Source organism: Garra rufa, chromosome 11 (genome assembly GCF_049309525.1).
Source record: "Garra rufa chromosome 11, GarRuf1.0, whole genome shotgun sequence".
In the NCBI taxonomy this organism is placed as follows: Eukaryota; Metazoa; Chordata; class Actinopteri; order Cypriniformes; family Cyprinidae; genus Garra; species Garra rufa.
This window is the reverse complement of record NC_133371.1, coordinates 21403661-21417380: the sequence shown is the minus strand read 5'-3', so window position 1 is coordinate 21417380 and position 13720 is coordinate 21403661. Positions and strand designations below refer to the sequence as shown.

The 13720-nt window shown below is 44.8% G+C and overlaps 1 protein-coding gene across 1 annotated transcript; it reads right to left on the bottom strand.

The window, feature by feature from the left end:
- Positions 1–4610: 4610 nt before the first annotated feature.
- Positions 4611–8119, bottom strand: LOC141346006 (extracellular calcium-sensing receptor-like). Its single transcript, XM_073850927.1, has 6 exons — positions 7899–8119; positions 7342–7633; positions 6274–7101; positions 5901–6128; positions 5617–5740; positions 4611–5524 (listed from the first exon to the last, which is right to left on the bottom strand). The coding sequence occupies exons 1-6, from the start codon at positions 8117–8119 to the stop codon at positions 4611–4613; spliced, it is 2607 nt and encodes an 868-aa protein (XP_073707028.1).
- Positions 8120–13720: the final 5601 nt, after the last annotated feature.

The following is a 13720-nucleotide window of genomic DNA, read 5'->3' as shown; positions in this document are numbered from 1 at the left end:
TTGTTTCTTAGGTCTGGGAGAAACCTCTTTAGGGCCAGGAATACTGCCAGCATTTCTAAGCGGTTTATGTGCCACGAGAGATGGTGGGCGCTCCATAGGCCTTGGGCTGAGCGGCCACTCATGACCGCCCCCCAACCGGTAAGGGAAGCGTCGGTCGCTAGCGTGATGCGGCGACCAGGCACTCCCAGAACCGGTCCCTGAGAAAGGAACCAGGGTTTCCTCCACATGGCCAAGGCACGTAGGCAACGCCGCGTGACCTTGATCTTGCGGAGCGGGTTTCCCCTCGGGGAGAACCCCCTGGTCCTGAGCCACCACTGTAGTGGTCTCATGTGCAGCAGTCCAAAAGGTATCACGTTGGAAGCGGCTGCCATAAGACCTAACAGTACTTGAAACTGTTTGACAGTGAGTGACTGGCCTAGCTTTACTGCATTCACTGCAGTCAGTATGGAATCGACTCGTGCAGGAGACATGCGTGCCTGCATGGAGACTGAGTCCCACACTACGCCTAAGTAAGTGGTCCTCTGTAGTGGAGAAAGCACACTCTTCTTGGCGTTGAGTCTCAACACCAACTCTTTCATGTGAGCGAGAACAGCACCTCGATGCTGAACCGCTAACTGCTCCGAGCTGGCTAGGATGAGCCAGTCGTCTATGTAGTTGAGTATGCGGATGCCCTGGAGTTGCAACGGAGCCAGAGCAGCATCCACACACTTCGTGAGAGAGCTAGGCCGAAAGGAAGCACTCTGTATTGGTAAGCCTTGCCCCTGAAAGCGAACCTGAGATACTTTCTGTGCTGAAGAAGGATGGAGACGTGAAAATAAGCGTCTTTTAGATCTATCGTGACAAACCAGTACTCGGACCTGATTTGTGACACGACCTGCCTGACAGTAAGCATCTTGAACTTCAGCTTTCTGACTGAACGATTTAGCAGCCTGAGATCTAAGATGGGCCGAAGCCCCCCATCCTTCTTCGGAACAATGAAGTACCGGCTGTAGAACCCGGATTCCCTGTCTTGAGGAGGGACCACCTCGATGGCCTCCTTCCGCAGAAGAGTTTCTACTTCTTGTTCCATCACCAGACCCTGCTCGGGGCTTACTAGAGTTGGAAATACCCCGTTGAAAGGTGGCGGCGTGGCGCCGAACTGAATAGCATAACCTTTCTCTACAGTACGCAGGACCCAATTTGAAACTCTTGGCAGTAGTTTCCACGCTGCCAGAAAGTTCACTAAGGGTACCAGCCTCTCGAGACTGGTGTCTGGATTTACTCGAGGAACTAACTCGGAGACCTGTAACAGCGAACTGGCAGGAAGCTCCTGAACTAGCTCCTCGGGAGACCCCCGTGGGGGCTGCAAACTCTCCAGGGCCGCTACGTTTCCGGGCGGAACAGCTAGAGGATGTTCGCGGGAGATAGCCGCGCCCTGTAACACTGGCAGGGTTAGCTGACTCATCTCCTGAGGGCCACGAAGGGGTCTGAAACCCGCACCTGGAGGTACGGTGCAAACCCCCTCGAGAGGGGCTGCCCTCAACGGCCCTGAACCACAACCTTCAGGGCCGCTTAGTCGAGGACTTCCTTGATTGGAGGACGACCCTCAGGTCGGGCCTCTTCTTCTTGGAAGCCCCCGACTTAGAGCGTTGCTTTCCGGGTCCCCTAGGCTGGGCCGGGGGAGCACGGGCGGCAACGCTCTGCTTTTGTGCCTCACGATGGGAGCTCGTACACGGCTGAGGCTGCCTCTTTGATGGTGCAGCAGCCTCAGAGGAGAACACGCGGCGAGGAAGGAATGTTCTGAACGCCGCCGCCTGCTTGCGGGCCTCCTGGTGCCTGGCCACGACGGTATCGACCGCGGCACCAAAGAGGCCAGAAGGTTGCAGGGGGGCGTCCAGAAGCGTGACCCTGTCCTTTTCCTTTACGTCAGACAGGGTCAGCCAGAGATGCCTCTCCGCGGCCACCAGGGCTGCCATAGACCGCGCAACAGCACGGGTGGCCTCCTTGGTGGCGCGGAGAGCGAGATCTGCAGTTTTCTGCATCTCTGTTATGCTGACTTCCTCGCCGCTGCTGAACTCCTTCAGCAGGTCAGCCTGGTAGGCTTGCAGGATGCCCATGGTGTGAAGGCAAGACCCTGCTTGACCTGCTGCCGTGTATGCCTTACCCATCAGGCCAGAAGTGACTTTAAGGGGCCTGGTGGGCAAGGACGGAGCCTTCAAGGACGACGCCGAGCCGGGTGACAGATAGCCCGCAAGCGTCTGTTCAACCCGTGGCATCGTCCTATAGCCATTCTCCTCTGCCCCCCCCCCCCCACATTTCCATAATTTTCAGCGGGGGAGAAAAGACGGGAGGAGTATGGCTTTTCTCACGATCTCGCTAGCTCTTGGTGGAGATCGGGGAAGAAGGGAAGGCTCCGTTTTGGAGGTGCTGACTTTGTCCGCAGGAAGCGATCATCTAATCGGCTTCGCTGCGGCTCATGTGTTTGCTGTTGTTCCGCGGGCCATGAGATGTGAAGTTTGGCTACAGCGTTTGTCAGCACCTCTACGAGCTCCTCATAGTGAGGCGAGCGTGATGGCGGTTGTGGTTCCTCTGTACCACTTTCAATGTCAACCTCCTCGGAGGAAGACAAGAGGAACTCGGGGACCTCCTCCCGGGGGGAAGAAACCGCAGTGCGGGCTTCCGCATCCAGGAGGAGATCGCTCGATCCGCTGAGTGAGAGCGGAGATAGGGGGTCACCCGTCTCCATACCCTCCAGCAGATCGAGCTGCGAGCCCCACGAGTGCAGCCGCCGCTCCGCCTCGACGGAAGCAGGGCCAGACCCACGGGGCACGCTGGTGAAAGCCCCCTCCTCGAAGAGGGCTTTCCGGGAGCGAAGCACGTGCACCGGCAGGCGTTCACAGTGCTCACAGCCAGCCTTTTCGAGGGCTGACTGAGCGTGATCCGCTCCCAAGCAGACCACGCATAAACTGTGTGTATATAACAATGAAGCGTTGGCAGGGAGGGACACACTGTCTATGCGGGCGCTTCACCGCCACCAAACTCTTTTTCTTAGGTTGTAAAGATGCCATACTAACTCAAATAAAAGTGTGTCAAACTGGACACAAAAGCAGCAGTATGGCACAGACAGACACAGACACAGAGCGCTCTCGCTGAATGACAAAAGCTGCCGCGGGCGTCTAACGCACGTGCTTTATACTTCCTGGTCGGTGACGTCACCGCGCCTGTGACGTCACCCCCGTCATTTCATTGGTTGTTATACTCAGTTCAGAGTGCGGCCCGCCAATGGCGTTCCCCATAGCGTTCCTGACGCGGCTCGAGTTCCCGGAAGGGAACTGTCGGTTATTTTTGGTTATTTATAATATATTTTGTTATTTATGTAGGTTGTTAAAAAATGCAGTGGCCTCTAATTTAAATGACTGTACCTATAATAGAGAAAATAAACATCTTGTTCATGTACTCATATTTTCATTCATTCTTGTCCCTTGCTTAAGGCATAAAATAAATATACAAGAAAGGCTTTCAGAATCATTTGCTTGTAAAACATCGGCAATCAACATGAAGAACCATGAAGAATCAATATCAGTGCATTACTAAAAAAGACATTGGGTGCTCCTAACTTTTTGAAGTTGGAAGCAAAAGTGTTACCAAGTAAAAAAGTTAATTTCGTGCCCTGTATGTAAGTTATTATGTTTAATTAACAATGTTATTTCAACTTTGTACAATTTTTCTTGTTACACCAGTGAGCAATCCAGGTCTGTTTGATGTCTACTATTTTGTTTGGTTGTTTTTTTCTTTATGCTAATGTTTTTGTAAATGAACTCAGCATAGTTTTTGCAAATAAAACTTTAGAATTCCTTGATTTATTATTTCAACTTTATGAGTACAGTGCGTGTCCGTGTGTGAATAATAAGATGTATAAATTTGCATTCAAATAGTTTATTAACACTTTCTAAATGATCTCCTGAACCACTTACAACTACTAACTAACCGGTTTGTAAATAATGTAATGCGTAATTTAGAAATGATTAACTGATCCTTAATAAAGTATGAAAATACAATTATTAAGCATATTATACAGATGCTTATAAAACAAGAATAGAGCACTTATATATGTATTTATGAACTGCTTACAAATGTCTATTAATGTAGGAATAATGCTTTATAAATAATTAATTAACTATTTATAAATGCTTAACTAATGACTCATAGTGTGTAGTTATGATAAAGTGTTACCCATATTATTTACACAATAGCAATAAATTATTCATAATTTACCATAATTAAACTCTGAGATTTTAAAATAAATATTTGAATAATTAATTCTGACATTGGTTAATAGTCACATAAAATACAAATAAACATAAAATATATATATGAGAAAACAGCAGTTAAGACAGCATCTGATCATAGATATATTGATATGTTTGCAACAACTCTGTAATCAGCACTCCAGTAAAATCACGTCAAGTCATATTGATTTATAACACTTTACGTGATATGTGTAGAATATGTATAACTCAATATTTTAACAATTTGCAAATGCTAAACAATTGATCAAATCCACTGATTAATCAGTGAAGTAATTGATGATTAGTCGAAAGTTAACAATTTTACACCATAATAATGTAAAACTATTTCTTTTGTGTTTCTCTTCCCATGATGGCATTTTTAGTGTTCCTCTCTGGATGTAAAAGGATAATGTAGCACTTTGGGGCAAATATGGCCACCAATAAACCAAAACTAGAAGCTAAAATGGCAAATATCTCTACAGCCACTGCATATTTCCCTGGTGAGCTCACATATGCTGGGACAAAGGCAATCCACACAGCACAGAAAATCAACATGCTAAAAGTGATAAACTTTGCCTCATTGAAATTATCTGGAAGATTTCTTGCCAGGAAAGCTAAAAGAAAGCTTACTGCCGCCAATAATCCAATGTATCCCAGTAGCATAGAAAAACCAGCCACTGAGCCAATAGCACATTCGTATACTATTTTAGAACGAGTATACTGGTGGTTTTTATGGGGCGTAGGAGACGCAGTTGATAGCCAGACTGCACATATTACAACCTGAAGGGCTGTTAGGACTAAAACTGTGCATCTTTGTTGAGCTGCTCCAAACCATTTCATCGCTCCTTTTCCTTCTGGTCGAGATGACTTGAACACAGCTATTACCACCATAGTCTTGACCAGGATGCTGGAGATGCACAGGACAAAGCTTATGCCAAACACAGCATGTCTTAATTGACACGTCCATAACTGTGGCTGGCCAATGAACAGCAGCACACACAGGAAACACAGTTTGAGTGACAACAGCAGCAGGAAGCTGAGCTCTGAATTATTGGCACGAACTATGGGAGTGTTATGATGATAAGCAAAGATGACCAAAACAAGAGCACAGATACAGGTGCCAAGCAGAGAGGCAGTAGTCAAGGAGATGCCTAAAGGGTCCTCATAGGACAAAAACTCTACTTCTTTCGGGACACACTGATCCTTAGCTGAATTGGACCAGAAATCATCTGGACAGAGTGTGCACTCAATAGTATCTGTGAGTAATAAAAAGAGAGAGGGTGTACACTGAATAGGAAATTACTTTTAATTAATTATGTTAAAATTTTGCAGACTATAATTTTCTCACTTGTTGTATTAGAAATTTCTCCATCTCCACATGGCAGGCAGTCAAAACAGCAGACAGGAAGGCCCTTCCTCCTGGCTTGTCTGGTGCCTGGTGGGCAGATCTCACTGCACACAGACCTTGGGAGCTGAAATAATATATTTTATCTCTTATCTATTTTTAATATATTTGATCTCTTTCACATAATATCAAGCTTTTCATTAATTTATCCTCATATGTCTTATCATAGCTTTGACTAGTATATGGACTATGCAAAAAGGAGAAAAATAATATGTATTGTTTATTACTTTTTTGGTCTCAGAGTTCCAGTAAATTGCATCCTCATCCAGTGTGAGCACCATCTCTTTTGCCGCCCCTTTATTTACTACACCAACCGGGTGAATCATTATCGATCCATCAATGCTCGGCTGCCAGTTCAGCACATCATAGATGGCCAGAGCATCTCCATTCTTATCAAATGACACATGATCCCCAGAGCCGGTAGTGAAGTTCACTTTTTGGAGGTAGTGAACCAGCTGTACAGTTTGTAGACAGGATAATTGTAAAATGGTTATCGAAAATGTTAAATAATATAGAGTACATATTTTGTATATTTTACTTTTACACCCTCAGCTCTTCTATAGGCCTGGAGAGAATTTGCACCATGCCTGTGGGTCTTACCTGCCAGGGTTTCAGGTTGGTTTTATCAGCACAGCCGTTTCCACTGAATGGTCCTGTACCCTCTATACACTGCATCAGATCATGAAGTGCATGTGCCAGGGCATAAACTGCCTTATAGACATTATAAGCTGCTCTCAACCCTGAAACATCAGTGTATGGAGTTTCAGTGTTGCTCAGATCCTCCTGTCCAGAACACACCTTTTTCAGTTGCTCTCCATCTATCGCTCGACCCCCATTTTCAAAACTACACCTGAAAATGTTCTCCCAGAAAATTCTCACTATACTGTTTTTCTGATCATTACTGGGACGAAGACGTAGAAGAAACTCACGAAGCCCCTCAATCTCCCCACGTCTGATAGCAATGCCCAGTGTGCCCCCCAGGATGGGCAGGAAACGTGGAGTTTGGTATACAGGAGAGGTGGTCCAAGCTTCACTCGCAATCCACTGTCTTCCTGTCATGTTCTGCAACACCACCTCCTCCATCAAAGGTATCAGAAAAGATGAAGTAGAAAAAACAACCACCACTCTAGCTGTTGAGGCCTGAATCACTCTTGTTATATGCTGAATGTCTCTGTTGTTGTTATCATGGGGAAGCATTTCAGAAAAAGCAACACAATGTCCAAACAGCTGCATTTCCTGATGAAATAACTGAGCAGCATAGATGCCATAATCATCATCACTGTAGATGAGACCAACCCAGGTCCATCCAAAATGTCTCAAGATTTGAACCATAGCCCGCACCTGGAAGGCATCACTGGGGATTGTTCTGAAGAAAGAGGGGTACTTTTCCCTGTCACTCAAACAGGAGCAGGTGGCGTAGTGACTAACCTAATTAGTTGGGAAGAATAGAGAGAAAAAAAGAAGACATTAAAAATTAAAAACAGAGTGATTATCATTAGTACTTTAATTTTTTTTTTCCTTTCAAGACGCAAGCAAATTTGAAAGAAAAAAGTACTAAAAACATTTTGAAGGTATACAAAGTTAAAACACACACACACACACACACACACACACACACACATATAAGTGCAAAAATATGTACATAGTGTATTTTCTTTTTCATCTTACAATAGGTACTCGAAACAATCCCAGAATGTTGGAAATTGCAATGGAAGGAGTTGAACTTGGATCCCCTACAATCCCAATGACAGGAGGAGGGCCAGTGCAGTTTAAGTTAGAGAAGGACTCCTCTGTCCCACTAGCCAGGGATATGGCAGCCCGAAATGCTATTCCTAGTCTCACACAGTTGTCATAAAGATGGTAACCAAGAGTGATGTTTGGCAGCAGGTTTGGATTCTTATTGATCTCATTTACTGCAAAAGCCATGGTCTGTGCCTGCTGAAAGATTTCTATATTAAATCTAAAGAAAAATAAATAAATAAATTAATTAATACACACACACACACACACACACACACACACACACACACACACACACACAAATGTTCACATGTAGTAATAAGATATCAATCATTAAAAGATACAACAATATACAACCATTAGTACACAGTAAATACATTTCAGGTCAAGCATCACTCATTGAACCCTCCCATTCTGTGTACCTGCTTAAATATACAATCATGTTTTTGTATTTTGTAATTATTTTGTCCCTAGACCAGACTCACTTTTCACAGTATGGTGGTTCTGGCTCCGTTCTGAAGCTCAGTTCTGGAAACACTGTGAAAAAGTGAACATGAAAAAGGCCTCCAAGTATAAAATCTCCATTCTGGTACATTCCATTCAACTTAAAGCGTCCCTGGAGCTGACATGTACCTGGTTTGAGGATTGAATCTGCAGAGATACAATTAAATGACAGGCATAGAAAAATATACAGAGTGATCCACATCTCTCTTTCTCTTTCCAATGATCCACTCAGCCACTTTAACTAATTTATGATGTAATTTGTGTGGGGTGTTGCTTTAAAAGAGCAGGCGATGCCAAGTGAGCGTCCCTGGAAAGCAGGTCATCACTCTTCCATCCCTCCCAACATACAGAATTGATTAAATAAAGGACATTTTATGCATGCACAGTGAACTGCTGTTGAATGTCTAAAGAGTTTAAAAATGCTGAGCAGGGAAACAATTGGCTTGTACCAGTGATCAATTCTATCCACTTATTTGTGTTTTGTACTTTCAAGTGATTAATGTAGTTTTTTTTTTTTTCAGAATGTCCTCTAGATGTCAGTCATGCATTTGACTTTTGCTGAGCAATAAAACATACTGTGGTGGCAGTGATACAGCATATCATGTACCATGGTAAAGTGATGCACAGAGGCATGGATAATATTAATTAACAGACTAAATAAATACTATTACTATATGCATGTATCAGAGTGTGTACTAGGAAATTCGTTTATTCAGACCAGCGATCAGTAAACTGTGGATCAATCATCTTTGTGTTTAAGTTTTCATCATTTTAGATTTTAATTTTTTTTTTTTTGAAATCCCAGAAATCCCAGAAATGTAATCACAACACATAAACATATGCAAAATGTGTTTTATATGAGAAATTTGCGAAAATGTGAAAATGTTTAAGTGTAAACAAGTGTTTGGGGGAAAAAAGAACATCAACTTCCTACTGTTTGACTGCAAATAAAAAAACTACATGGTGCTTACTATATAAGGGGTGGTCTATGGCAGCCATGGTGGCCAAAGAGCAGCATCTGTGGTTGAGGGTCAGAGATCTTCTGTCTGGGTCTTTCTGCTGGACACCCCGCTAGCGCCTCTGGTCTGTTCACAGTCAGCACTGTCACCGACAGTTTCAAGGAGGTCAAGAAACAAGTAGTGGCATTCCAGGTATTCCTTCCTCACCACTCTCATGCTCTTGGGGCTCTTGAGTGGGAGCAGCCCCAGCTGTGTACCAGCTTCTTGTATAGGGAGGTTCAGAAGAGGAATGTCGCTTCTGCTGCTCCCCCAGAAAGATCTGGAATTGGAGCGGCGCTCCAGGTCAAGGTCTTCCAAGCCAAAGGTAGATCTGCAAACTGTCATGGCAAAAAAGGCTTCGGCCAAGAAGTCCTGACACAAGTGCCTTAGGACTTTTGAGGGCAAGCCCCTCTGGAGAAGAGCGGTGTACACCTCATCATACGGTGCCCGTTTCTCCTCAGTGCCCTCAGGAGAAAATGTTCGGCAAGACAGAAATGGATCACTTTGTGCTCAAGAAACAACACACTGTCTGCTCTGGTTCTACCTTACTCATCCAGCTCCACTTGGACTGGATGCCATGGTACAGACGTGGCCGAGGCTGTGTCTGTACACCTTTCCCCTGATTACTCTGTTCCTGGGAGTTATGAAAAGAGTACGCTTTTCACTTCCTAGTGCAGTAACCTTCAGCTGGACCCAGTTAACTGCCTGGTTGGTTCAGTGCTAGATTTCCTGCAAGAGCAGTTCTCTGCTGGGTTATCCTCCTCCACCATGAAGGTATGTGTGGTGGCTATAGCTGCTTACCACGCCCCTCTTGATGGCCAGTTACTGGGGAGGAAACCTACTTGTTACACGTTTCCTCCATGGTGCACTGAGGCCCCCGGCACGCTCTAGAGTACTGACATGGGGTTTGGCTATGGTTCTGGAGGCCCTCTGTAAACCTCCTTTTGAGCCTTCGTCGGAGGTCTCAGACAGATTTCATATAGTCAAGACTGTATTTCTTCTGGCCATCTCTTCCCTTAAGAGAGTCAGGACCTTCAGGCCCTTTCTATGGCCCCTTCTTACCTCGAGTTTGCACCTGGCATGGCTAAAGCATTCCTGTACCTTAGCCAGGGGTACAGGGGCCAAACACATGCAGATCCTGATGTAAACATGAATATTGACTAGTGATCATCCGTGGACAAGTCGGCGCCTCGCCGTAGACATGCAGTGTGTGGTAAGAGATTTATTCATCATACAGTGTAGGTAGCTTCACTAGCCTTATGGTTTCGGGCATGCAAATAATTAAATACATTAGCACAATAATGATAATATCACGTATCGCGATCTCGCAGGCTGACGATAGGACCAACAATACTGTAGCGTTTTATTTACTCACCCTTAATGCATCCTAGGTGTATATGACTTCGTTCTTTCAGACGAATGCAATCGGAGTTATATTAAATAAATTCTGGCAGGGGCAAGTGTTCCATCAGTCCAAAATAAGTCGATCCGTAATAAAAAGTGTCTCACATGGCTCCGGGGTGGTCGGTAAAAGCCTCCTTTAGCGATCAGATGTGTTTTTGTTAGAAAAATATCACAATATATTTATTTACAATATTTACGATATTGCTATGAAAATGTTGCCAACTTATTACTCAAATTATTGAGTAATAAAAAATAAAGACTTATTTTTTTTTCATTACATGTTGCTCCAACAACAAATTAACAAATTAGATACAATTTATAGATATATTGTATAGAATAGGAATACTAATTAATTTACATTTTACACACATACTGCATAAAGTAAAAGGCATTATGTTATATCTTTATTAACAGGTGAGAATCATATTTATGCAGGCCCAAGCTCCAAGTGCCACCACCACCACCCCAGTGGCATTAGGAAAATGGTGGTGTAAGGTCCACCCACCAGCCGGAATCCAGTGATAATAAACTCAAAAGAATATTTTTTTATGCAATCCCTAAGAAATAGCATGCTAGGCCAGTTTGGTGATCAGAACTTCCGAGCTTTAATGACGCGCCCCAGGCTTCGTCCATTAATCTCTCGGTCTGACTCACCCTAGCACTCGAACGATGCGGAAAACGCCAGCGGTCACTAACCTACTGTACTGAATGAATGATTTCAGACAATATCAAAAATTAATCAAGATTAACATTTATTTTTGCCAGGCAGGAATATTTTCAATTCAAAGTAATTCAAACATTTTACACAACTGATCAGCAGAAAGTGAAAATAAAAATAAAACAAAACAAAAAGAACACAAAACAAAATAAACATTTAAAACAAATAAAACTAAAGTAATTTCAAAACGCCAGCATACCTGGCAATAAAGACACATAGAAGTTGTGTAGGAAGTCTGGTTGCAGATCTTCCTCGAGTGGTTTGCCAATTCTCTTTAAATACCCAGAACACAGCATCATAAACATTTAGCACCCAAATGTATGTGAAACTTTCTCAGGACCGTTCCCGTGCTCATCCTTAGGGGTAGAGACAAATGGTTATCAAAAAGATGTTGATTGAGATGCTCGCTCACCAGGAGAGCAGCTTTGTGTGGGCCTGCTTTATTGGTGAGGGAGAGAGATACTATTTTTCCACTCACACCTGAAGAAGTTATATTGACCTCTTATTTGCATCTGTCACACTTGAGAGGAAGGTAGGCAGGAAACAAACCATGGGGGGAAGAGGGGGATGACCAAATTGGGCCACATATTGTTTCCTTTCTCGCAGATCTTATCTCAAGATTAAAGAGTTTTATTGCTTTACTGTAGGTTGAAATTCTTTGCTTGCTGAAATCCATCCTTACAGTGGGCACATGCATTTATCCATCTAGCAGTCTGGTTATTAATGAAACCAATGAAAGAGTTACTCTGGAATAGCAAGAGTGTGAAACAGAAACACACAAAAAGGGAAAGATATTGTTAGGGGTGCGTGCAGGACGAAATGAGACGATAGACGATATTCACAAATAACAATATATTTAATATAATTCTCCAAGATGAACAAGGCAGGAACAGGCAGGAACACAGAGAGCTTTCACACATATCAAATAACGTTAAGGACTGACAGAGAACTCAGGAAACAAACAGACTTATAAAGACAGACTAATAATTACAGACAGGTGACGGTGATTACACAAATGAGGACTAAACCAAATGATCACAAAATGACAGGGGGAAGACAAATGGGAAAAACCAATGACAAAACAGACAGAACTGTGACATTACGCCCCCCTCCGAATAGGCGCGTCCCCACGCCGTAGAAAAAAAGAAAAAACGAGAGGGGCGGAAAACCAGAAACATAGAGTCCATGAGGGAGGGGGCTTCGGCGGAGGACGCAACCGAAGGAGGGGGACCAAAACAAAAGTCCAAGTGGATGACAGGACAGTCCAAGGGGGCGACGACGGAGGGAGGAGCCAGGAAGGAAACAGGAGGGACCCGGGGCAGGAGGAAATCCGTAGGACCCAGACCACAGCCATGATGACGGCCCATGGTGGAAGGAAGGAGGAGCCATGGTGGAGGGAGGACCGGCGACTCCATGGGGCCGACCGACAGAGGCGGAGCAGATGGAGGAGGAGCCCGAGGCGGAGACGGAGAGCAGAAGATTCAGGGTGACGCTGAGGATCCGGAGGGCCAAGGTGGAACGTAAGGCTCTGGTGGCCGAGGCGGAGGCGGAGTTCCGGAGGTCCGCGGCGGAGCCGGAGCGACAGAGGATGGAGGCTGTGCCTGAGGGAGGGAGGAGTCCACAGGAGCCGGTGGGACGGCGTGACGAGGCACAGCCGGAGGAGCAGAGTCCTGAGGTGACGGAGGGACGACAACTGACCAGTGCGGAGCCGGAGAGACGATGGAGCCCGGTGGAGCTGGTGGACCGACGGGCGATGGTGGAGAGGAGGGCGTCGAGAGCCGTGGTGGAACCGCAGGGTCGGAGGGCCGAGGCGGAGTCCTGGACTCGGAGGCTGGAGGTGGAGCTGAGGGATCCTCCAGCCGAGACGCCGTTGGAGACTGGCAGCCCCGTGGCGAGCCCACTGCACAGATGTTGGGCTGAGGGTGAGCTGAGGGGCTGTCAGGGGACAGTGGTGGCCAGACAGACATGGCAGTGGATGACAGAGGGTGGGTGGGAATTCCGGGCAGATAGGAAAGTCAGGACAGACAGATAATTCAGAAAAAAAATCAATTAACCCTCTGGGGCCGACGGTCACGCCGGCGTGACCAACCTACTTTTTTTAAGATCAGCGCAAAAGACACTAAAAATGCTCTGTCGGTTTAAGTCATACACATTAGAGATATACATCAATTGAAACTGTAAAGCGTGTACTTTTATTTGGGTACACTCAAAAGAACAGCAGAAAGTTGTGTTTTTTTATTTAGAATAAAGAAAACAAACAGGGTGATTTCTGTTTTCTCTGTCTCCGTGAACTGCTTTTAGAAATGCGTCACTTATATCCAGTGTTGGGTGTAACGCGTTACTAAGTAACGCGTTACTGTAATTAAAATACTTTTCCACTGAAAAAGTAGAGTAACTGATTACTGTTCATTTTTAAGTATTTTAATTACAGTTACGTTTAATGTACTTGCGTTACACTGTAAAATAATTAAACTCGCTGAATATCATTATTTAATTTGATTAATTAATCTTCTAAATGTGAAAGTAAACTCTGCCGCTTTAAAATCGTTGAAGTGCAGGTGCACGTGATTTCGCGCAAGTTTGCTGCATACTCCTATGGTATTCTTAAAGGGGATGTTGGACTCGGCTGAAGCGAGTGGCTGTTTTGCGAAATGGAAATATGCCCATTACTTCAGTTTTCTGA